The sequence below is a fragment of the Fundulus heteroclitus genome, chromosome 16 (assembly GCF_011125445.2).
Source record: "Fundulus heteroclitus isolate FHET01 chromosome 16, MU-UCD_Fhet_4.1, whole genome shotgun sequence".
Taxonomy (NCBI): Eukaryota; Metazoa; Chordata; class Actinopteri; order Cyprinodontiformes; family Fundulidae; genus Fundulus; species Fundulus heteroclitus.
In genome coordinates, this window is record NC_046376.1 from 32,419,941 (window position 1) to 32,444,083 (window position 24,143).

Below are 24,143 nucleotides of genomic sequence, written 5' to 3' on the forward strand. Positions count from 1 at the left end.
ATATAGGAAGAAGACACTTTAGTCAGATGAAACCAAAGGTCGTTTTTTTGTCAAAGATTTTGTAAGTCAAGTATCATATTCCTAACACCTCACAATTACAATTACGCATCAACTTTTTGTTTCCCAGACTCCCCTGCTAACGCCGTAAACCTCGGTTTTGAAAAGCTGCTTGTAATTAAACCCCGAATAATTAAGGATGAGTTCACTTGAGAGTTTTACCCTATGAGAAACGTGGGGTCAAACACGCAGCAAACACCACCGACAAGTGGTACCCAGTGTTGCGTTTATCTGCAGGATCTTTGTGGCGTTCTGAGTCCACTGAGACTCTTCTTTAACAAACGGCCAATCAGAGCGGGGCATAAAGCTGTAGTGCACTTATCTGTTGCCCAGAGGTTGTTTTATAATGTGCGCTCTTATACAAATGTGCTTCGCTAAGCTCTAAAAGACGCTCCATCGAGGAATGCCTCCATTTTTGTACAAATAATCAGCCGGCAGCCTTTAACCCACTGGGTTACCTACTCTGCTGCGCAGCCTGTAGACTTTTGCAACGGACCCGTCCCCGTTCCCACAATCACCAAACACAGAATCAAAGTTCTACATGAGCCCAACAGTCCGTGGCGCAGGGAGCTTCTTATTCGTTTTACGCATAAAACATAAATCAGACTCCCTTCTTGACATTTAACGTAATCAAATAAAGAGATGAGTGGCGAGAACGCGGTGAATTTGCTCAGCCTTTCCACACAACACGGCCACGTTTCGCCCCGGTTATTAGCAATCAACAACAAGCAGCTCCGCTTATTCAGATGAGGCCCGCCTGCTGTGGGGCCCTTTCCAGAGCGACCGGCCGTTCAGTCAGTCAAAGTCAGGCCGTCTATGCCCCGCGGTGGCTTCCAAAAGCAGCCCTGAAAGCGCACGGGCTTACGTCCCGTTTTGGCATGTTGCAGCCCAGGCTACAAATGCTTTATAGGCATTTTGTGCAACGGAGCAACGCAAAGGGGCTCCCATCGGAAGCTGGAAGAAAAAGCGCCGACGTTTTCAGGAGTTTATACAACCTTCTGCAGCCTTTAATCCAATTCAGTTCAATTCAATTTTATTTATATAGCGCCAATTCATGTAACATGTCATCTCGAGGCACTTTACAAAGTCAAATTCAATCAGATTATACAGGTTGGTCGAAAAGGTTTCCTGTCTAAGGAAACCCAGTAGATTGCATCAAGTCTTGACAAGCAGCATTCACTTCTCATGAAAGAGCGTAGAGCCACAGGGAGAGTCATTTGCTTTGTCAATGGCTTTGCAGCAATCCCTCATACTAAGCAAGCATGAAGCGACAGTGGAGAGGAAAACTCCCCATTAACGGGAAGGAAAACCTCCAGCAGAACCAGAACCAGGCTCAGTGTGAACGCTCATCTGCCTCGACCCACTGGGGTTAGAGAAGACAGAGCAGAGACACAGAAAGCACAGAAGCTCACATTGATCCAGAATTCTTTTTAGTTTTTTTTCCCACATTGCCCTTCATTTAGCACCATCTGTCTAAATATGGACACATTGCTCCATAAGATGTTTTAAGTGGGTTTTTGGTGTTTTGTAAAGAGCGCCGGGTACAAATGCACACCATACTTGAAAGAAAACTACACGTCCTTTTTACTTAATGACTATGCACTGCTTTTCGTTGCTCTATCACACGAAATCCCAAATAAAGCACATTGTTGTGTGTGAGCAATGCGTGACAAAACATCTGAAAGAGGTCAAAGGGAGTGAACACTTTTGTCCAGACAGACCCACGCTGAACGAGGCCACTTGTTGCATGTGTACTTAAGTATTGGGAGCCATGATTGTGGAACCTTAGCCCCCCCCCCCCCCCCCCCCCCCCCATAGCATCCCTGTGTTGGTGGACATGCAGTCCATCAGAGGAGGGAATCAGCAGCTCTAGCGGCCCGGACAGAACGATCTATCTGCAGCTCTGCCTGGCCTCTCTCTGTGTTGCCCACACATCGGTGTGGGTTGTGCAACAAAACCTTCCTAGCCTGCAGAAAACGGAACTATTGCACAGCAGGGAATTACAATTGGAGATTTCTTTCTGTTTTTTTTTTTTGTTTTTGTTTTTTTTTATGATTCTTCTTGTTGGTGTGACACCTAAAGCACTGTTGAACCAACACTCACAAGGCCGTCAACGTTGAGAGGCATGGTCACATCCAGGCAGCACAGCACCTCCCTCCTTTTCTTTTTTTTCTCCCCCCTGTGCTGCAGTGCACTCACACGGAGGTCTCAAGATGAGCTATCAGTCTCCCATCACTACAATCATCTCCTCTCTGATACACGCGTATGCACAGACCCCCCCCCCCCTTCCCCATCATCTCCAGCCACCTCGGCCTTGCAGCGGCCAAACAGCCGATGACTATAACGAGATGCCTTTGCACAGCTCCGACACAGCAATCAAAAGGCAGCTTGATCTATTGTTTTTTTTTTTTTTTTTATGCACCGGCGCAGAGTGTCTTACTTGCTTTCCCTGGTCGGGGCCTCTGCAGCAGCTTCTGCACGGTGAGAAGGTCCTCGGTCTTCACCGCCTGCAGTAATTCCTGGTCCTTCCCCATGTTCCGCTCTGAGCCGCTCTACTCCCGCAGCATCCTTCGGCACAGCGGCGCTTCAGCCCAGCCTCAGCAGGCGGAGGGTTCCGCGGGCCACGGGCAGCCTCCCCGCACCCCTCCTTGGCAAGATGAGACCCCCCCACGCACAAAACACACCTAGATTTCTAGCATATGGGGAGGGGGTGGAGGGGGTGGGGGGTCAGGGAACGAGAGGGAAGGATATACTCCGCGGGATGGAGGGATGCTCTCGGATCCCCCCCCTCTCCACACCCCCCAACCCCAACCCTCCTCCCCGGCCGCGATAACACCACCACCCTCCTGTAGGTGCAGCGCTGCTGCTGGATGGAGCCTGGACCTGGACGCCGCCGGGCCGTTCGAGGTTTCCAGCGGCGGGGCGGGATATTTCACCGACGCAGAAAGAGAAAGCTCGGTATCCAGGAATACGGCGTCAGGCTGCGCTCCACTAACCGAGCGGGTGGGGGACGTCAGGCGGGACGGACTGTGGCGAGAAGCCTCACGGACTCCAGACGCCGAGCGTGAAGACGGAGCGTGCGTTCAAACGCCGGGCGCGCGCGGAGTTCTCCCCCCTGGAGGCCGTGATGGTCTCGTGCTCCCGGTCGTAAACACAATCCAGCGGTGCAGCTGCAGCCATCCCTCCCCGTGAGCTCGAGGTCTCTCTGTATTTTTCTCCCCTTATTCCGCGCGAGGGGGGCGGGGACAGCGTTCACGCGCTCGCGTTCTACAGTTGGCTCGGCTCGTACCGTTAAATGGCTCGTGTGCGGTAACTCGGGGGCGGACCAGAAGCGTGGTGCTCCCTCTCCCGCCTCTCTTTTCATCTCTCTCCGGCTGTTTCTGGTCGTGGCTGTTCGTCTACAGGAGAGCTGCTCAGATTTATTCGGGGAGGCGAAATGAACCTGTTTATCGGGTTGGCTTGATAAACCTACCGCAGAATGTCCCCAAGATAATGAAGGGATCGTCCGACTTGACGCTTCCCATTGACTATGCTGCTAATATAAAAGGCCAATCTAGCGATCACGATTGTTTGTGTCAGCTCTGGGTTAAAGTGACTTTTTAAGAATGGACTCCTTTATAGTGACCCTTTCTGAATATCTGACGCCACCTTCAAATGACACCGGGATCACACATTTAGGTCAAAGGGTAGGAATTTAAATGCTTAACAAAACATGGGCTGACATAGCAAATCAGATAACTTTTGGTAATTAAGTTTCTATAAACATGAAATCACATACTATTAAGTTTTTTAAACTAAATTGGTATTAAATCAGCCCTTTCATGTTGTTGTTGGCAACTTAACCAGAAGTTAAATATTTATATATTTTGGACTCGTCAAAATTTATAACACAATTATTTATATACTGAATAATTATTGTTCAGTAAAATGAATGCTTTTATTCTGCACCACACTAGAAATTATGTGGATGTACTATTTTTATTATTAATCATTGTGATGAAAAAGTGGTGCTATAACCTTTGAATTATCTCTGATCACTGTGATCTAGGTATTTTACATTTTGAACAAGAAATAATCGAATGCAGTAATTTAAAAATAGTAAAATAGCAGTTTAACTATGCTTTGAGTTGGAAGCTGTGAACCAGATGCCTACTTTAGTGTCATCACTCATTCATATTATTATTTCACCATTTGTCTGAGGGCTCATATTGCGCCTCCATCCTCGACGGAGGGGCACCCTGAGTGGGGAGCCATGTCACCTATATCGAAAATTTCACTGGTTAAAAACACAACACCACTCTGGATAATCTTTCTACATTGAACAGATTTTATTTTTATGTATATCTTTATTTTTATTTTTTTTGCTATTTCTATGTTTTGATACAAACAAAGAATAACAAAATTTCAACAAAATTAAACAACAATAACACCCCGGCTCAAAGGTGAAGGTGATAGGCCCAGAAAAAATAGGGGGCAAAAACTGACTTTGAAAATGAAAGAAATTATGTACATTCACACATATGGTAAAAAGGACACAGTTACATCATATAAAGCCTCGCAAGAAATTGCTGAAATATCCAGACCACATAAAACATAAAAGGGTCCCATACTTTATAAAACACATTTTTTTCTCTATTGTGTAGTTTACTTGTTAGGTAATCTGATGACACTCATTCAAGAACAGTCCGCTACCAGTGTGTTAGATGGGGCTTTGTCTGTAACCCAGTTCAGAAGGGCACAGAATGCAAGCATCATGAGTTGGTCCTTTTAAATTTGTTCTTCGCCCTTCCCATTAGCATATACCGTAGATTACATTCAGTAACGACAGAGAAGATTTTATCCACTTCACCTTTTATACTTAACAAAAATTGCTGTATTTTTCTATAGGACCAGAGACCCCTGTTTTACACTTAGGGCAGAGCGGAGAGAGGTCTCAATTGAATCGATGACGCTGAGGGGGAGGTATTTGGACACAGTGTAATATTTTGAGTTGAATGGCTTTTACCCTATTACAAACACTGACACACTTAGCATTTTGCCTGGCTTCATCCCAGGACTCGTCACTGATCTACAAGCATAGTTCTTTTCCCCATATCCTCTTCAAATGAGCCATGTTTGTAACTCCGTATTCTTTTAGTAGACCATAGCAAGTCTTTATAGAGCTTTATAGAGAGTTGAGTAGTTGTCTTGCAATTGAAAGATTGTGGGTTCCCCCACATCCCATCACATGCTGATGTGCCCCAGGGCAAGGCACCAAGTTACCTACCAGTCTGCATATCAGGGTATGAATGCTCGTTAGTGAGTGTGATTGGTTGAATGTGGCTATCGTGCTAAGTGCCCACATGTGCTTCATTTACTATTCTAAGTTTTGGCTTAAATAGCTGTTTTTCACTGGCAGAGACGGTTTAGTTATTAAGAATGGTCGTTTTCATACTCGCTTGTAGAAATTGAAGGAAAAAAAAGCCTTTGTGTGGATATCATATTTAATAATTAACTGATCATACGACATCAGGTTTTTTCCATCCATTAAATCCGAAAGGGTAGAGAGACCATTTGCTGCCCACACTCGAAAACCAGTGTCAGAAATCCCAGGCAGAAAAATGGGTTTATCACATGAGGGAGTAAAAACAGATGTGAACTGAGACCTGTTCTCTAGCTTTTGAATAATTTGCTCTAATTTACTCTAACAGTAGATAATGGGAGTGGATTATTGCAAGACATCCTTAGGAGTTTTAGCTGTTTCAAAAATGGTAAATTTCCCAAAGGGACGTTATTCATGGAGCTAATACATTAAAAAAACATATTTATTTGTAAACACCAACTCAGTTTAGTTCAGCTCAAGTTATTTTCATCTAATTCCATTGAAATCAATTCAGTTCCGTTTATTTTCCATGGATTCATGTCAGTTCACTTTAGTTCAATTTATAATTGAATATAATTCAGTTCATTTTAGTTGCATTTAATTTTATACTTGAGCTGGCTAATGTCATCTCTGGCAAACAACCCCAATATATGTCTGATTGTATACAGTCCAATTCAGGTTCAATTTAATCTGGTCAATTTATTGTTTTCTGATGCAACCCAAAGATGCCGTCAGATTCAGATTGAAAATGAAGTCTAATTATACTTCAGTGCATTCAGATTCAGATAATGAAAATGCCTATGAGTAAAAAGTTGTCTATCTAAGGAAACCTGCAGATTGCATCGGATGTTTGAAGGCTCTCATCAAAGCCTGACACAAAGCTTACAATAGGAGAATTTATTTGGCTGATTTATCTTTGAACAGACAGGACACAGTGAATTTCGCCTCAGCCTGATTAACTACAAATCTGCTGGAAGAGGTACATCATCCATAGCGTGGTCCCACTCTTCATGTGTCCCCAAACCACAGCCTGTCAAACTCTTTTTGGATGACGTGAACACTGATACCCGACCTTTCCAGCGGCCCTTTGCATCAAATAGAAAAGGTACATGGAATGGCGCTGTATTCTGTGATTATAAAGATAATCAGAGGGACAGGAGTGGAACAGACCCTGACTTCTCACAGCGAAATGATCCATGTTTTCTCTCTCTCTGCTCCGGCTTTATAACTCCATTCTCCTCTTCATTGTGTGTGTGGGCAGTGTGCAGGGCTTGGATGCTGCTCCCTGCCTCCTCCGCAATATTCACTGAGTTATGTAAGAGCATGAAGAGTAGCCCATACTTTGGGAATATTTATAAATCCGAATAATCAAGAAGGAGCTCACTACCCTTGAGCTGCGATAACACTATTGCGTTATCTAAAGTGCCTCTCGTAAATCTTTTCCCATTTTGTTACAGAGCAACTATAAAGATCTCTTTTATCATGTGCTTTTCCAGCTGGTTAACACAAAGCAACACTTCATTTAAAAGTAGAAGATAAATAAATTATGCACGTTTTTGATTTTTTTGTTTGAATGTAAATAAGAAATGACAAAAGTGACATGCATTTGTTTATGGTCCCATTTAGTCAGCACCTCTAGCTTCTGACTAGTAGAGAATGAAAGCTTGCCCATTCTTCTTTGCAAAATAGCTCCACCTCAGTCACACTGAATGGAGGGAGCAACGGGAACGTAATTTTCAATGCTGTGATTTTCTGTTGGATGATACAGATGGGAGACTCAAGAAGGAAAGAGGAGCAGAACCTGCAAAGCCTTGAATAACAAGGTCACTGTGTTTCATCTTCAAAGCAACAGCAAAAAATAGAAGGATAAGAACATAAAGAAATAATCACATAGTCTAAAAGAAAATAATCAAAACAGCATCCTGGCGATATGATGGATCTCATTGTTGGTTAGTAACTTAAAGCTGTTCTAGTTAAATAGAAACGAAGAATGAATCATGTCAGGCACCAGCACAGTTTCACATAATTAAGCTGAGTTTGTTTAGAGCTCCATTTAACAAGAAGTTGGGAGGGTATACGATTTCACAACAACACACTGCCCCCTTGCGGCCAGATCAAATATTACATCCCAGTAATGAAAACAAGAGTGCTCAGTGTTGGCGTTAATTATTTTCAATTAATAAAATGCCCCTGTCATTGAGAGACTGGTTAATTGGTCAAATGTTTGCACTTTGTCTTGTGTCAACAATTACTAGTGGTTGACACAAAAATTACACAGCAGGGGTTAATGATAATGTTTTGGAGCGGCAAATTGGGGTACCTCTCATTTCATATGGACAACCCATGAGCATCCAGTTACGCCAATTTACAACCCTCAATAATAGCCAATGTAACTAAATGCCTCCCAAAGTCACAGAAAATACCTTAATAGGCATATAAAAAAGTGAATTGAGTCAGATGTTCTTTTAAAACTACAGAGCTTTGCTGGAAAACATAATTGAAAAAAAAATAGCATCTTTGAAGATCAAGGAAGACGGGGAGTGGGTGTGGGCGGTATGTGTGAGCGATGAGAATAAGAAATCAAGAGAGAGGAAAGCATGTTAAATGTGAATGTTTGATGTTCTTTTAAGAAGACTCGCTGAAATATTGCTGTATGTCATACGTGCAATGTCATAAAGCGTCCTTGAATCCTTGAGGTCAAGGCTATAGATTTGAAGACGTCTAGAGCAGGGTTAGGTTATAAAACAACACCAGGTTAGGACACCTCAGGGAGCTCTGTTCAATCTATCTGAAGATGAAAAAGAGTATGGGTCCTATCAACACTATCAAACCATGGGTGGAAAGCATTAACACAGATGCAGCCATGAGGCCCTTGCTAACTCTAGAGTAGCTGCAGAGATCCACTGGTGGAAGAATCTGTGGACAGGATAACTATTATCTCTGCACTTCACAGATCTTGCTTTGATGGAGGAGTGGCAAGAAGACAGCAACTGTTAAAAGTAACCCACTGGAAGTCCCTTCTGAAGATTGCCATGAATCATGCAGGGGACGCTGAAATAGTGGAAGGAGGTTCTCTGGTTCGATGACAGTAAGAATTTAGCTGTTGGACTACAGGTGATGGAAAACTAACACTGCACATCCCACTGAGCACATCTGCAGCAGTCATTCAGCAAGAGGCAGGGTACAGCCTGGACAGGTTACCAGACTATCCCTGGATAATATTATTATTTTTTTTTATTATTATTATTAGTAGTAGTAATAATATAGTTGTTATTAAGATTCAATATAATTTTTGTGGTATATTAAAATTAATGTTATTTTTTTTTCCAAATTTTGATGGTAAGATGTTCATTCGTGTCGCAGTGATGGGAATTCTGGAACAAAAATGGAAATCCATCGACGAATACAAAAGCAATTCATCAAAACTGGTTGAACTTGCCACTCACAATATGGCGGACGCGCTAACGTATCTCTTCTGCTGGCCAACGAAGCCAATGAGGCCTCGGCATGCTGCGCTCTACTGTCTGTGTTGCGATTGGACAGCGAGTACGTCCGTCAAAGACAGCGGACCTCGCGAAGTCAGACGGTCGGAGTAGGAACAGGTTGAAAAGCAGGAGAGGCTCGTAGCTTTATTCACATACGGCTGGTTGCAGGTTGTAACCGGATCTGATACACAAGCTGGTGAGGAGCTCTGTTTTGGTTTCTCCCCCACCCCTTCTCATCCTATTCTCGGTGCTTCACGTCGGCCTCGCTCGCCAGACCTGTTATCCGGCGCGTGAAAAAAAAAAAAAAAAGTCGCTCGACGGCTTCGACGGGAGCTTTGGCTCGGTAGGATTAGTTTTAGCCAGATCTCGCGTTAGTAGTACTCACGCGTTAAAATGTCGGCTAGTGGGTATCCCACCGCGCTAACGTCGGGACATTCTTGTTTTCGCTGTCGCTAGCTTGGGTTAGTCACTTAAATGGCTCGTGTGGGCTAATCTTCTCAGCTGGATATCAGAACAGTGTCAACATTAAAGCTGTCGCTCTGTTCAGATGAATAAACGGGATGAGTTGTTGTTGTTCAGCTAGCGTGGCAACGTGAAGCTAACGTCGGGACTGTGTTGATGGTACGAAGAAAAGGTTCCCCTCCGCCTGAATCATGCTCATCTGTCCTATAATAAACTCCATGGGCTGCTGAAGACATCATGAAATGCTCTCTGTGTTTGTTCGCCGAAGCCATTGGTTGTCTGAACAGTCTGTACTGTCAATCATTTGGCTGCACATGGTTTCTGGTAATAGCCCGGCCTTTTAGCTGCTCTCTGACAGCCATTAACCTCATGTGCTCCTGCATGCCCTCTCTGACACCTTCACTTGGCAGGACTGCTCCTTCTGACTGAGGAGACTCACATGATGAAGCATGGAAAATCTGTATAGTGTAGTATTTTTTATTTTATTTTTAGAATAGATCACATGACTGTCACCTGTTTCTGGACTTCAGCGCAAGACTAGATCCCTGCTTTTGAGTTGTAACAACAACAACAAAAAATAGTTGATCATGATTATCGTCAATAGTTATGTTAGAAAACCTTTCACGAAAGGTATATAAAAACGTTTTATATACCTTAAAATGGTTAATGGCAATGTAGTCAGTCTTTTCAAAGGCAGATATTCTGGGGTAACTTATGCTCCTCAGTTTACCTTTTAAACATCTGAAAAGATCCAAAATCATTAAACAAAAGTATAAATTCAACAATCAGTTCAGCTGCTGCCTTGAAACTCAGCAGATGGGGATTGAGCACGCTACCCTTTCTAAGAGTTTAAACTGTATGCCAGTTAATGTATCTGTAATAGTACTTTTATTTAGTTAAAGTCCGATTTGTTCTCACAATCAAAATTAATTTGGAGAATATTCCACATTGAAACAATCATGTATTCTGTCTACTTTTAGTAATATGTTACATTCCTGTTTCCATTTTTGAATTTATTTTCAAAACTTACCAGATCTTAAGCAGGCTAGTAAAACATGTCACCAATCGAAAACATATGAGTTTAATTATTTATATATATATATATATATATATATATATATATATATATATATATATATATATATATATATATATATATATATATAATGACCTACGTTTGGATAAAGAACACACAAACAATCCAACCCTCTCTTCAACATTTAACCAAAACTGCAAGTGAAAATCAAAAAGAATACAGGCTCTCTGAACTGTTTTAAGGGGGGCTGGACTTGGAGCGTCCCTGGGTTTGTGTATGTGATTGGTTGGGAGGATGTAGTGACTGAGACTGTAGACGACTGCTACATGATAGGCTAGAATGCAAAAGAAAGGGAAAGTGTTCTTCTATTGAACTTTTTATTGACATATATATATATATATATATATATATAAACATCATGCAGCCTATTGTTGGAGTTTAAATTTTTTTTCCTGTAAATCTACTTTTTTTAGTGATTAATGCTTCACAATAAGCCCCAATTTACAATATTGGACACATGAATAAGGCAGGATATGTTAGATATATTTTTGAAACTACTGTAATGGAGGTTTATGAACTGGCAACCTAAAATAGTAACAAGTTGTTTGGCAGCGGGGGGGGGGCAACAGTCTGTAGCGTAATCATCAATCACAAGACTGGAGCACGAACTCCAACCAGTCAATATTGGCTGTACTGTCAATATTATCAGTTTGTTTGGTGGAAAAGCTTTAATATATGCCGGCTTGTGACCACAAGTTTTCCTTTATCCTCACAAAGGCAGACCTTTGTGTGGCCCGGCCCCTTTCCCACCTTTCTTCAGTTTAAATGCGTTTCCTGTCTCTCTATGGATTTGCGCGTGTTGTCGTCTGAATCTAAAAAAGGAAGTGGCCGCTCCTCTGTCTCCCCCTGCAGGAAGGTCTCAGCGCAGCGTGGGTGCCCAGGGATCCACTGCCTGAGTGTGGCGAGAGCAGCGGCCGAGACCCCAGAGACATGAACCACACCAAGGGCGGCTTGGTGATCTTCACCGCCAACTCGCACCCCTCAAGCCGCGAGCTGGCCAAGAGGATCTCTGAGTGAGTATTGCAGTGTCTGCCGGCCTATTGCACTGCCTGCAGCGCGTGGTTATGCAGGCAGCAGCGGTCATTGTAGTGTAAACAGACTGCAGGTGCCCCTCAGGGGCCCGTCTGTCTGCAGGTGAAGAGTAATGGTGACACCTTTAATAACATTGCATGAAAGGAAAAGAGCCAGTTGACAGAGTTTTGATGTTTCAGAGCTCTGCTGATAAAATGCACCGGTGCTCTCCTCTGTGTTCTACTGTTTTGTTTAAAGGGCATCTGGTTTCATTTTTTTAAACCCCTGATTTGCTAACGTGTTCAGACTCGCTGAGGAAAAATTGTCCTGGTAAAGCTCATTGAGGTGATGGCGTTATGCTGTGAGGATGCTTTTCTTCAGCAGCCGTGGTAAAAGCTGGTCAGAGTTAATGGAAAGCGCTGAAAGAAAACCTCAAACGTGTTAGAATCCTGTGCCTCGCTTTTCTGATTTCTGTTTCTAAAATTTGGAAAACCTCGTCGCCTCTGCCTCTGTAATGCAGCACAATGTTAGTTGGTCTGATTAAAAACAGCAACTTTATTGTGGGTTTAATGTGAGAAAATATGAAAAGACCCAAAATATATTCTGAGGCTTTCTAACTTCCAACAACAGCTCATTCTCTTCCCCTCTCTTTCCAGGCGACTAGGGGTGGAGCTGGGGAAGGTGCAGGTGTACCAGGAAGCTAACAGAGGTAAGCTGGCTAACTTTTTCATTTTTCTTTTTAGAAGAATGAAACATGCCCCCCCCCCCCCAAAAAAAAAAAGCTAAACCAAAACAAAGCTTAAAAAAATGGGTCTTAATTCAGTGAAGCTGTTGCTCTAGCGTTACCCTTTTGCTTTTTATAACAATAACAGTTTCTAACAACTGGTATTTTTTATAGTTTTCCAAATTCAATAAACTAAAAATTCAGTCAGACACATAGCTGCAGTCAAAACAAAGGAGCAAACAAGATACAGCTAAACATGAACCTCATCATAAACGATAATAAATATATAAAGAGGCCTAAAATAGACCAAAAATATGTAAGAAATAACATTAAATCACTTATACCAAAGACAAACACAGTTCCATTAAGTTTTATACTCTTTTAGGAATTTATTATTCATTCACAGCTACATTATATCGATTTAGTAAATCCGTTGCTCCGAGGATTACCCATAATTCCAAGTTACACAGAGTTGACTGCAGTTACAACCCAAACAGCAGATGATGCTGTTGTCCCGTTTAGCAGCAGTTATCCATAATGTTATTTTTTTAACTCTTAACAGCTGTGCTCCCCCTGGTTAATGGTCAGAACCAGCAGGCGTACCACACAGTTTCAGAACCGCTGCATTCAGCTGATCGCTAACTCCCTTCTATTGGCAAAGAAACAGGAGGTGGACAGAGGCTAACCAGTCCCTCACTAACACCTGGCCTGAGGTTTCATATACTGCATTGTACCACTCAGGATATTTAATCAGTGGATAACGTCTAACATGTTGAATGTATCAAAGCTGCAGCATTGCATTGCTACAGATATGTAAAGTAACACAGGCCGCCTTTTGATAGCAGTGAACACAAACTGTTTTATAACAGATGTGGTGGGAAAATTGATCTGTGGGTTTTTGTAGATGTTGAGTTTGAGGTCCACATAACAGCCCAGCGTGTACACCCCCACACACTAGACTAAGAGCTCAGAGCGGCTTCATGTTTCACAAAGACAGTAAAACATCAACAGTGCCTTGTTAAAGCATCCAGGCTTTTTTTTCCTTTCCATTTTGTCCCATTGCAACCACAAACAAAAATATGTTTTGCTGGGATTTTACGTGACAGTCCAACACAACAGTGCACTTTATGTTCTCAAAGAGAAACGATTTTCAAGGTCTTTTGTGCTTAATGGACTGACCAAACGACTTCCTACGAGGTAGGGGTGGGCGATGGGCTACGCGAAGGCATCCCCCCCATCTGCTGAAGCAGAGGGATCATGGGATCGTCATTAGGACACATTCTGTTGCCTCGCAGTTCCACGCACTCGCTCAGACGCATACGTTTAAGATATGTTCACTTTTATGTAGCAAGGCAAGTGGTCACTGGTCTAAATCACCATGGCCAATTAAATAATCACATGCAGTTACCAGGATGTGAAAGGATGTTAATTGTTAATTGAACATATGTATTGCGTCAGGAGGCAGTGGAAGTTCAGCAGGGATATTTCAGCAGCTGATACCACTGAAACTGTTAAATGTCGCTGTACTTTGGACGTTATCACCAAGCAGGGGAGGCTTTTTGAAGATTTTTCTTCTATCCTCACTGCATGCAGAAGCAAACTGCAAGAGCAGTCCTCCCCTCCAGCTGCTGTTAGCCTCCTAGCGGCTAATGCTACGTACGTAAACATTTAGCTGAAAGTTTGAGCCTTTACAGTGGCCTGGTTTGCCTGTTTAGCCAGATTTTATTGGACTGACGCCACTGCTTTAAGTTGCAAGACCGCCCAAAACTAATGTGGGGTTCTGTTTGCTTTACAGCATCTCTGATGGGTAAAAAGGTCGTGAAAATGCGTTAATGACTCAGGGATAAACTCATGACTAAGGGTGGGCGATATGGACTATAAATCTTATGATATATTGTGGTACTATTGTGATAACAATAAAAGTGGTGCTAAAAGACTATTATCAGCTTCTTGTCTTTTTTGGTAAGGCTGTGACTTCATGTCAATTATAGCCCCATAAATGCAAATCCTGTCCTGAAAAACGTATTTAATGTTGCAATATATTGAAACAAAATTCCAAATATGTTTCATCAGACACAAACTGCATAATGAAATGTGATTTTTTTTTTAGTCTCTAAACTGCACACATGAATGACATTTAACAATATTTTTAAATTTATTGACTCGGTGAAGAAACCAACAGTGGGGAAAATGGCTAAAATAACAGTACTGGCAGGTTTTGGGCTTTTCGTCCACCAATAGTTGGAATTTATCGTTGTCAAGATAAACACAAATCATTTTCCTAATAGGAAAAGAAGAAAGCGTAAAAAAAGAAGCAGTCATGTTCAGTCCACTTCAAAATTCTGCATTTCTTTTTGATGGTCGATCAGAAAAGGTTCTAATAAAATAAATTGTGGCTGTAAAGTCACACGAATGTTGTCACAGGGTTCTGGGATGTGCGTTTTTACAAACAAGTTGGTTTTAATGCCAAGTAGCTTTTCCTTCAATGCACAGCCTCTGGTGCATTGAAGGAAAATGCACCAGAGGCAAAAATGGCCAAAGTTTGTGTTCAGAACTCCTTTTCTAGCAGTCTTCCTATGAGACTCTGTTAAATGAATGTATGCTGCGTCTCAGATTGAAAGTCCTGCTGTTTGCAGCAGCAGATTTCCGTGGTGTAATGGCAATACGTTTTCTCACCACTTACCGTAAGCAATTTGTGCACTGCAAAAAGGGAACTAAAAATAAGAGTATCTGTTCTTGATTTGAGCAGGTATATACAATGGAGCCAATGGAGTGAGTATTTTGACCCCTAAAATAAGATAATTATTCCCTTTTTGCAGTGTTTCTCCTTTGCAAGACAACTTTAAAAGACTCGTTTGTATAGTTCTTGGCTTTATTTCGGTGCTGTTGTGGCTGTTTTTGCCAAGACTCTGGTTATACGGAGCTGAACCTGTTTGTAGCTCAGGATAACATATTGACGTGCCAGTTACTGATTGTTTGGCAAACTGTCGCTGCTTGCAAAAGCTTTATCTCGCAGTGCTGATGCAAGTTGGGGAAAAATCCTGAAGTGATTAATTGGAGCAGCTATGGGGAGGTTAAGCTACAGATTCTGCAACACTCTGCAGTCATGGCAGCTAACAGACAGCTGGTGTGATGGAGCACATTTTACAGCCGCTGCTTCTAATTCACGCGGCCGGGTCTGTTGTCCTGTTAGCGTCTGCTGGACGTTTGGCCGTCCTTTGGAAAGTATTCTGTTTTTAATCCCCTTTTAATGTGGGTGGCTTAGTTTTGGAATGCTCTACACCAGGACTGGGGGGGGGGCGGACACGCTGCACAGGCTTTGTTATGAGATAACAGGGTAGTATTTGTGCAGCTGACAGTATTTGTGCTTTTCTTTTTTTTTTTTTCTCTCGCATTCTGTCTTTGTTTCCTTAGAAACGCGGGTACAGATCCAAGAGTCTGTCCGAGGCAAAGATGTCTTCGTCATCCAGACGGTGTCAAAGTAAGACCCAGAATGCATACACGGCCTCAGGAAGTATTCAGACCTCCTAAGAGGTTTTTCACAATGTCATATTAGACTTTTTACTGGGATTTTATCAAATACCAATACTAAGTAGTGCACTATTTTGGCATGGAGGGAAAATGATGCATGTAAGGTGCAAGTTAACATTAGCCCCCCATCAGTCTGATACCCTTCAATAAAATCTAATGCAACCCATTGATTTGAGAAGTAACATCCTCAGTAAATAGGGCGTATATACATATAATTTAAATGAAGTATAATTTCAGTGTTTCCATGAAGGTCATTGAGGTTTGTTAAAGAACACTGGTGAAAAAATGGCGTCATGAAGATCAAGGAAACGGCAGAGAGGTCCGGGAAAGAGTAGTGAAGAAGTCTAAAGGAGGGTTGCGTTAGAAAACATTTTCCCGAGTTCTGTTCTATCCATCATCTAAAAACAACAATTCTTCATATTGTTTCATGTTAAAGTCAAGTCAAAATTCTATTCCAAAAATACTTTATTAATCCAGTGGGAAATGAGATGCTTTTGGTTTCTTCAGAGCTGACGGCTGTACAATCATTTCCATTTTGTTCACATCTAAGATGATCGTTCCCACACCATCTCACTAGGGGCTCCACCAGCTCCCTGTGCTCAGCCTCTTGGCCATCTCTGATCCACCCCACCACTGCAGAGTGGTTTGGATATTTCTGTAGATGACAGGAGTCTGTCTCGTACTGGAAGTCTGAGGTGTACACAGTGAAAAGGAGCGGTGAGAGTACAGACTCAGATCCTGTGCTGCTGACCGCCTGCTGAGACACGCCACCCTCCAGTCTCTCAAACTTTGGCCTTCTAGTGGTTTTGATGGGTGTCTCACAGACGACGTGCTTCTGTTAACACTAACTGTGATCTGATCAGGAGAGTTGGGAGATAACGAGCGGAGATCGGCAGGAAAAAGACCCAAAACGTTAGAAGTTTAGGACTTAAACTTTAAAAAGAACGAAAGAAGCAAAAGATCCTGGGTGAGCTTAGCATAGCAGTGCAATAACTTTACAGACAGACAAATTTCTTAATGGTGAAAAAACATCATTTGCTGAGCTTTCCACAGGAGTCGGCGGTAATCCCTGCGGAGCTAAAATTCAAACGCAGATGGCGCTGCGCTCTGTTCATCAGCAGCGCTGCTGAGGTCAGCGTTATTAACCAGTGGATAATGGCTACGTTTTATCTGCAAAGCTGCATTTCTTTGTTGTGTTGAAACCACCAATAGAACCTACCATGCAGCTTTCTGCTCAGCCTGGAGTCTCTGATAGATAACCTGTCTCTGTTGGCTGTGTGAGCATCTGTGGTTAAAGTTCAGTGAATTCCAACTTTGACCCGAGGATGATTCGAGCCGTATGGGTCCATCCTCACCGAGGTGGCAGCTGTGCTCCTCTTGGGCTTTGATAAAAACCCTTGCTGTGCAGAATGCACGTTGTGCAAACACTCCAGAGGAGCCCGACAGTGTGGAAGACAGCTTTATCTGTATCCCACTAACGTCTTGGTCTGATAGAGGGTCCCATCCACATGACGCGACTGCTAAAGCGCCTACATTTGAACCCTGCTCCCAGAGTGCCTAGGTCTGAAGCCGCCCCCTGCAGTGGCTGGTTCCTCATAACCAGCTCCACACTGACGAGTTTGCACACGCGAGCCAGCTGTCCAGCTCTGCTACAGCTCCCTGCATGGGGCAGGAGACAGCGAGTGGATTATTTGATAGAAGGCTGAGTTATTGAAATACTTGACTGTTGCAGCCACTGGGCCCTTAGTAACTCTGGAGGAGCAGCAGGGATTCACCGCTCAGGTCAGAGAGCTGTGACTCAAAGGCTCTGGAGCGACGCAGATGATAAAGTGGTGAATTGCAGCCGAACTGCATCATGATTCCTCTCAGACATTCAAGTTCACTCCATATCAGACTTTAATCATAGATCGACTTGGTCATAAGCATTCAACGCCTCAGTGTTGTTCATGCTAGCGCTGGTGAAACATGACAATAAAAAAGGTACTTTTTAAAAAAAAAAAAAAAAAAGAAGTCGGCACATTTCAGCGGGGTTTTCTACCATCACCTTCCTCTCCCTGATGACCACCAGGGTGCCGTGTACCACAGATTAACAGATAAATTGTTACAAGGTCTGCACCACTTACCGCTGACAGCTGACTGGAATATTCACTGAGCTCCTGAGAGCGACCCATTCTCTTACAAGTCTGCATGCCTGGTGCTGGATCTTTGCACCCGTGGCAATGGCCGTGTTTGGCCATGGCCAAATTATGGAAATTATTATTTCCATAATTTGCATGGCAGATACTTTCAGCAATTTAGTTAATCTTACAAAGAAGAATGGGGGGGAAACGTCAGTCTGCATCTGTGCAAAACAGGTAGAGACACACCATAAAACAGTCCTAGCTCTAAATGCAGCAAAAGATGGTTTTACCAAGTACAGACTAAACACATATTTCAGTCATGTTGTGAAATACTGCGCTACTTTGTATTGGTCTGTAGCATAAAATCCCAACAGAGCAAATGAAGGTTTATGGTTTAACTTGACAACAGGTAAACGGGTTAAACGTGTAGATATCGTTCTGCAAGGCGCTGTAGTTTAAAAACGACGTGGTTCCCTGCCAGTCATGTCATGTTGAGCGTCTTCTTTTTGGTTTGTCTGTATCAGAGATGTCAACACCACCATCATGGAGATGCTGATCATGGTGTACGCGTGCAGGACGTCGTGTGCGCGCAGTATAACGGGGGTCTTCCCGTACTTCCCCTACAGCAAGCAGTGCAAGATGAGGAAAAGGGGCTCCATCGTCTCCAAGCTCATTGCCTCCATGGTGTGTAAAGCTGGTAAGTAGGAGGGGACTGCACCTTCACACATAGTTTATTCAGCAACGCGTTAGGCAAATGCGTGGAGGGCTGTGTCAAACATGAACGCGTGTTTTTTGCATAGGCCTCACCCACCTGATCACCATGGACCTCCATCAGAAGGAGATTCAGGGCTTCTTCAACATTCCAGTGGACAATCTGAGAGCCTCTCCGTTTCTGCTTCAGTATATTCAAGAGGAGGTAAACACAATCACGCCCTGATTTCCTCCAGGGGCTGCTCAGCCTACCGTGGTGTATAAAGGTCTCTGCTCCCTTAAAGATTACTTGTGTTTCTGCTGAAATGTTTAAGATCATTAAACACATTTTATTATTAGATGAAGATCCCATCCATCCATTTTCTGTGCCCGCTTTTTCATGCAAGGTCACAGGAGGGCTAGTCCCTGTCTCCGGCGATCCGGCTCCAACATACATCAGACATGTGATTGCTTCATATGTTCCATATGACCTGAGTATTTACAAAAAACACCTTTCAATTGATGATTTCATTCACTAAGAAAACGTTCCAAACCCTTTGGAGGGGGGGGGGGGGTGTGAATTGTCCTCCTTGTTAAATCATGAATTAGCTGTGACTTTTGTTAGACAGCTGAGCTGAATTTCCCAGTCAGCTCCAGACTTTGTTCCCTGACCTGCAGATTAGAATGAATAACTTCAACTGAGCCTGTCTGACGGCTGAAAGAAAAAAGCAACACATCATGTGTAAAATTCAAAAACAGCCCAATAGACTTTACTTTCACAAGTGGAGCTGGTCCGCTTTCGCCATAGTGCTCCGCTTGATTTATACATGCAAATAGCTTTATTATAATTTATGCTGGGAATACTTCATGTTATATGGACTCTACAATAAGACAGTAGAAGAGAGAAAGAAAGGGGGGGAAAAAGGAGAAAAGGTGAAAGAAAGATGAGAGAAAAGGGAGAGAATGATAAAACACCAGTCTGCTTCTTCACCTGCAAAGAGAGATGTAAAAAGAACAGTGGATAAAGTATTACTGATCTATACAGTAGCGCCATGATACCATCTCTGAAGTATATACAGTATTAATTAATAAGACATGTATAAAGTGACAGCTGAATATAATAAGTTTTTCTGTATAGAAGTGAGTCTGTAAGTACCTGGATCCAAGCACCTGTAGGTGTTTGTGAGAGTGCGCTTGTGTATGAAAGGTTTATCCATTCTTTTTCCATATAAACCCTTAGATCCCTGACTACAGAAACGCTGTGATTGTTGCAAAATCTCCGGCTTCTGCAAAAAGGTAAGGTCTCCTCTACCGGTGTTGCGGGTCAGAGGGAAGCTTTTTCTTGTTGTCTTGTACAGTAACCGTCTTCAGATTTTGCCTTGTTGCAAAAACAAACCTCAGTGTGTTTTGTTGGGATTGCATGGATGCTTAGTTGGCTTTAGGGTCTGGACATTGACCAGACCATTCTAACAGCCACATCCTTTTCTCTAAACCGTTTCATTGTACTGCTGGGGGTATGTCTAGGGTTGTTGTCCTGCTGGAAGGTGAACCTCCGCCCCAGTTTTAAGTTTTCAGGAATTTCCCGTTTATCTCTATCAAGTCAGACCAGCTGTCCATGCTGGATAAAAGGCATTGTTTGTTAGTTTTAATGTGTTACGGTTCAAGTGGCATGAGGAGCTTTGCGCGCTTGTAGGAGACACATATTTCTTCCTGATGTCTAGGGTTTATCTAAATAGAGGAGGTTGACTTGCTAAACAGCCAGGGATTGGTTTGGGATCTGCTTGGTGTTCAGGGCCCAGTCGTTTGCTGAGCGGCTTCGTCTCGGCATAGCTGTAATCCACGGAGAGGCTCAGGATGCAGAGTCGGACCAGGTAGACGGAAGACATTCGCCACCCACCGTCAAGACCACTGGAGCCATTCACCCGAGCATGGAGATACCATGTAAAGCCCTTGTCCTAGTCTCGACATCCCTTGTTTGTTAAAGCCATTGTTGCCTGATGCAAACGTCGTTTTGTGTCTGCAGTGCTGATACCGAAAGAAAAGCCTCCGATCACGGTGGTAGGAGATGTAGGGGGACGCATCGCCATCATAGTGGTGAGATTTGGGCAAATCATTTGGGCCACACTGTGACTTGATTGCATCTTGGAGCAGGTTGCGTTGACATGCTTGTTCTGCAGGACGACATCATCGACAACGTGGACAGCTTTGTGGCAGCAGCAGAGACGCTGAAGGAGAGAGGGGCCTACAAGATCTTCGTCATGGCAACGCACGGCCTGCTCTCCTCGGATGCCCCGAGGTTTATAGAAGAGTCCGCCATCGATGAGGTCAGAGTTCCTAACTTGAATCCTTTCCGGACTGATGTGGTCATTCTGTTGGATGTGCTGTAACATCCTACCTCATAGTTAACCTCTTACTTTGCTCTCACCCAGGTGGTGGTGACCAACACCATCCCCCACGAACTGCAGAAGCTCCAGTGCCCAAAGATCAAAACGGTAGACATCAGCATGATCCTGTCGGAGGCGATCCGCCGCATCCACAACGGAGAGTCCATGTCCTATCTGTTCCGCAACATCGGTGTGGATGACTGAGCGACCCGTCACAACGCCACTGTGACTTTATATCCCTGTGGGAACGGTCCTTTAATATGTCGCTTTTCCTTTCCCTCCACCACCAACACTCCAGCCTGAGGGGAACCAGAGGTTACTTGATTGGTTGGTTTCAGGTCATGTTAAAATTTATACTGGGTTGGGGGGACAAAACCCATCCTTGTCTTGCTATATTTAAGGGGGGGTTAATTAACGTATAATACATGTCTTAGTTCACAATCTTTCACGGCATAATTCTAACATTAAAAAGTCTTTGTTTCAGATGGCTACCCTTTAAAGTCCAGCTCTTCTCGTGCCCCACAAACATAGTAAAACCACCCTAGTTACATTCATAAATGCTATGCCGTCTGGCTTCCATAAACAGGATTACAAATCCAGTTTACAAACTGACACATATCTGCAGAAACCCTGTTGGCACCCCTTGATGTTTCACCTTTTGTCGCGTTACAACCACAAACATCTGTGCATTTTATTGACATTTTATTTGATACAAAGTAAGTGGAAGGAAGATTCTACACTGTTTTGTCACACACAACAAGCATAAGCTGTAAGGGGAGGACGACTTTGTGAAACGAGTGCAACATAGTGATGTGAAGCAAATCAAAGATGGCAGCCGAGACAGCAGGTGCATGCTGCAGCTTATAGGCCACGCCCCCTTTTGTTCTGCCATCACAGCTGCAGGCTCTGAAAGCTCACAGGCTGAATACAAATGGAAAACACGTTTTATATTTTTATCTGTTAAAGAACATGGCAAACATTGACGTTTGTGGCTGTAATTTGAAAAAAATGTGGGAAATCTTTAAGTGATTTGCTTTTTTTGCATGCTTGCTTAAACACAGATCAGTCTAATACTCTCAAGCCTTCCCAGTGTCCAGACAATACGCACCTGCAACCCTTTCTTTACTCGCCTACTACTTTTTCCCCCACTCTGAAACTAATGTGAAACGTTTGTTTGGTAATTACTTGCAATGAATGTCTCCTTCTGATTTGACTAATTAGACTTCGTAGTGCGAATGTCGGTGCCTTCTGGAGGGTTTGGAACACACAAACCTTCACGGGTTCGCTGGGTATCTGTTAAGGTCACTAATTGCTTATTGAAGCCCCTGGATTATGCAGGTTCAAGCTCATTGACCTATGCTGAGTATATTTCAGTTCAAATGTCTTTTTAAATACATTTTTAGGTTGATTGATGGTTTAGATTCCAGCTAGCCTTATATCTAGTTGCCATAGTGTTAGATTCTTCTGTTGTCAAATGTTTTTTTTTTTTAATTATTATTTAACTGGAATTACCGGAAAATTTCTCCCGTTTTAACTGGAAATCAAGTTTTAATGGCCTGGGCACTTGTAAGGTTTTTCATTAGTAATTCACGTAACTCATTGTGCCATCGTTCCAGCGCTTCCACGTGTTTAATTCTGGGTTCTGCCATAAATGAAGGTTCTAAATCTGAGGAAGTGTGTTTTACAATTCTAGATTTGAAGGTCTGAGAATAAAAAACAATGTTACATATGATTGTCAGTCTCTGGTCAGATTGTTTTCGATGATGTCAAAATGGGTAAATACTTGATCCTTGGATCTGTGTGGAAGAGATCAGTTTAGTTTGCTTTAATATGAGGTTCTGGAGCAGATAAACGGGCCTTTCCTGACACGCCAAACTTGACTGAAGCAGGTCTTTGTTACCTTGTCAGATGTTTCAAACTAATTTGTTTTTCTATTTATTTTCTGCACCAAAAATGAATAAATGTTATAAAAAGAAGGCGTGTCGTTTTGTGTTCTTTTGGCTGGTGGAATGTGAGCAAAATGTCACGATGCAGGTGGAGGAAACGCAGCACCGGCCTCATTTAAAGGAAAGGTTTCTATTTTTTGGGACTAACACAACCTCTGAGAAAAAAAACAACCTTTAGTTTGAATACATGCTTTTTGTGAAGATAATTTCCATGTTAGGAAGTAATAGATAAAAATATATTTCCATCTCTAAATATATTGGCACATTTTATTGTTATTTCATAATTTTTCAGGGATTCAGTTGATTTCAGTAATTATGACTTTTTTCCGGTGTGTAAATATGACAATGATTAATTTTGGCGATGAGAAGAGCACACACGTATACCCATCGAACACCACATACTGAGCAGGATGGGAATGGAGTTTTAAAAAAATCTCTAAACTGAGTAATGTAACTGCAGAGAGTGTCATCTTATGGTAATTCAAGACGCCATAATTCTTCCACAGGTTTAATTTCTTTTATTTTGGAGAAAGACGTCCAACTCTGCTCTGAATGAATTGCACCAGTCCGGCGTTTGGTCGGTGAGAAGAGGTTATGAACTCTTCAGATGTGCTATTTACGGGGCTCTGAGCAGTCTGGGGAAATATGGAATTTCAACATTTTACAGAAGTATGAAAAAACATTTGTATTTCCAGACTTTTTTTTTCTCTCAGTGTAAAAAGGTTCTGTCTTTTCTGTTAGTCTTCTGTTGTCTTCTTCCCTTTCTTTCTTGTCGTTGTATTCTTTCTTCCCTTCTCCCTCGTGAGCTTTCTTTTTTTTCTTTCTTGAATCTTCTTTTCCTCCTAGTTTAATAGATCTCAGATAAAGCCAACACCTGGGTCAAAATTTGCACGGTGCTGCTTTAAAGCCAGCCCAATGTAGAAATATCTGACATTAATGCCTGAACTTTATAACCTGACAAGCCAGATTGATCATGCCTAGCACTCTCCGTTTTGCACGTCATCAGTCTGGGCCTGCTCCTATTGAGGAAAGGAGGAACATTGAGCAGAATTTTCTGAGCTGATTGGGTGAAGCAACACCTAGTGCCCACCTGCCAAAGGTTGGTTTTAGCCAATCACGGTATCACGTGAAAATGTAAGCAGCAGGCTAACACTGATCAAGGCCCTTCTTGCTGTTCTTCTTGCAAAGAAATTATGGATTCTGACAAAACATGTGATTATGGTTGCCAGATACTGTGAGACAAACAAGGCCAAAATCAGTGTAACAAGCAAGCTA

At 42.8% G+C, this 24,143-nt stretch overlaps 2 protein-coding genes across 8 annotated transcripts in view; one reads left to right on the plus strand and one right to left on the minus strand.

The window, feature by feature from the left end:
- Positions 1–3,418, minus strand: part of caskin1 (CASK interacting protein 1) — a 160,223-nt gene extending 156,805 nt beyond the window's left edge. For 3 of the 6 annotated variants that reach the window (XM_012857857.3, XM_012857849.3, XM_021313621.2), the window contains exon 1: positions 2,498–3,418. In XM_012857857.3, the coding sequence (XP_012713311.2) occupies positions 2,498–2,591 (94 nt within the window). In that variant the 5' untranslated portion in view covers positions 2,592–3,418. The remainder of the gene's footprint in view (positions 1–2,497) is intronic. The other 3 variants (XM_012857865.3, XM_021313636.2, XM_021313635.2) reach the window with 1 other exon arrangement.
- Positions 3,419–8,965: 5,547 nt separating this feature from the next.
- Positions 8,966–22,876, plus strand: prpsap2 (phosphoribosyl pyrophosphate synthetase-associated protein 2). 2 transcript variants are annotated; one of them, XM_012857874.3, is made up of 11 exons: positions 8,966–9,100; positions 11,315–11,475; positions 12,130–12,182; positions 15,612–15,678; positions 18,373–18,545; positions 18,649–18,764; positions 19,779–19,834; positions 20,331–20,479; positions 20,562–20,632; positions 20,716–20,862; positions 20,968–22,876. In XM_012857874.3, exons 2-11 carry the CDS (start codon positions 11,393–11,395, stop codon positions 21,124–21,126), a joined length of 1,074 nt encoding a protein of 357 aa, XP_012713328.2. In that variant the 5' UTR covers positions 8,966–9,100; positions 11,315–11,392; the 3' UTR covers positions 21,127–22,876. The 2 variants fall into 2 exon arrangements, with proteins under 2 accessions (XP_012713328.2, XP_021169323.2); XM_021313648.2 differs by lacking the exon at positions 8,966–9,100 and adding an exon at positions 9,257–9,525.
- Positions 22,877–24,143: the final 1,267 nt, after the last annotated feature.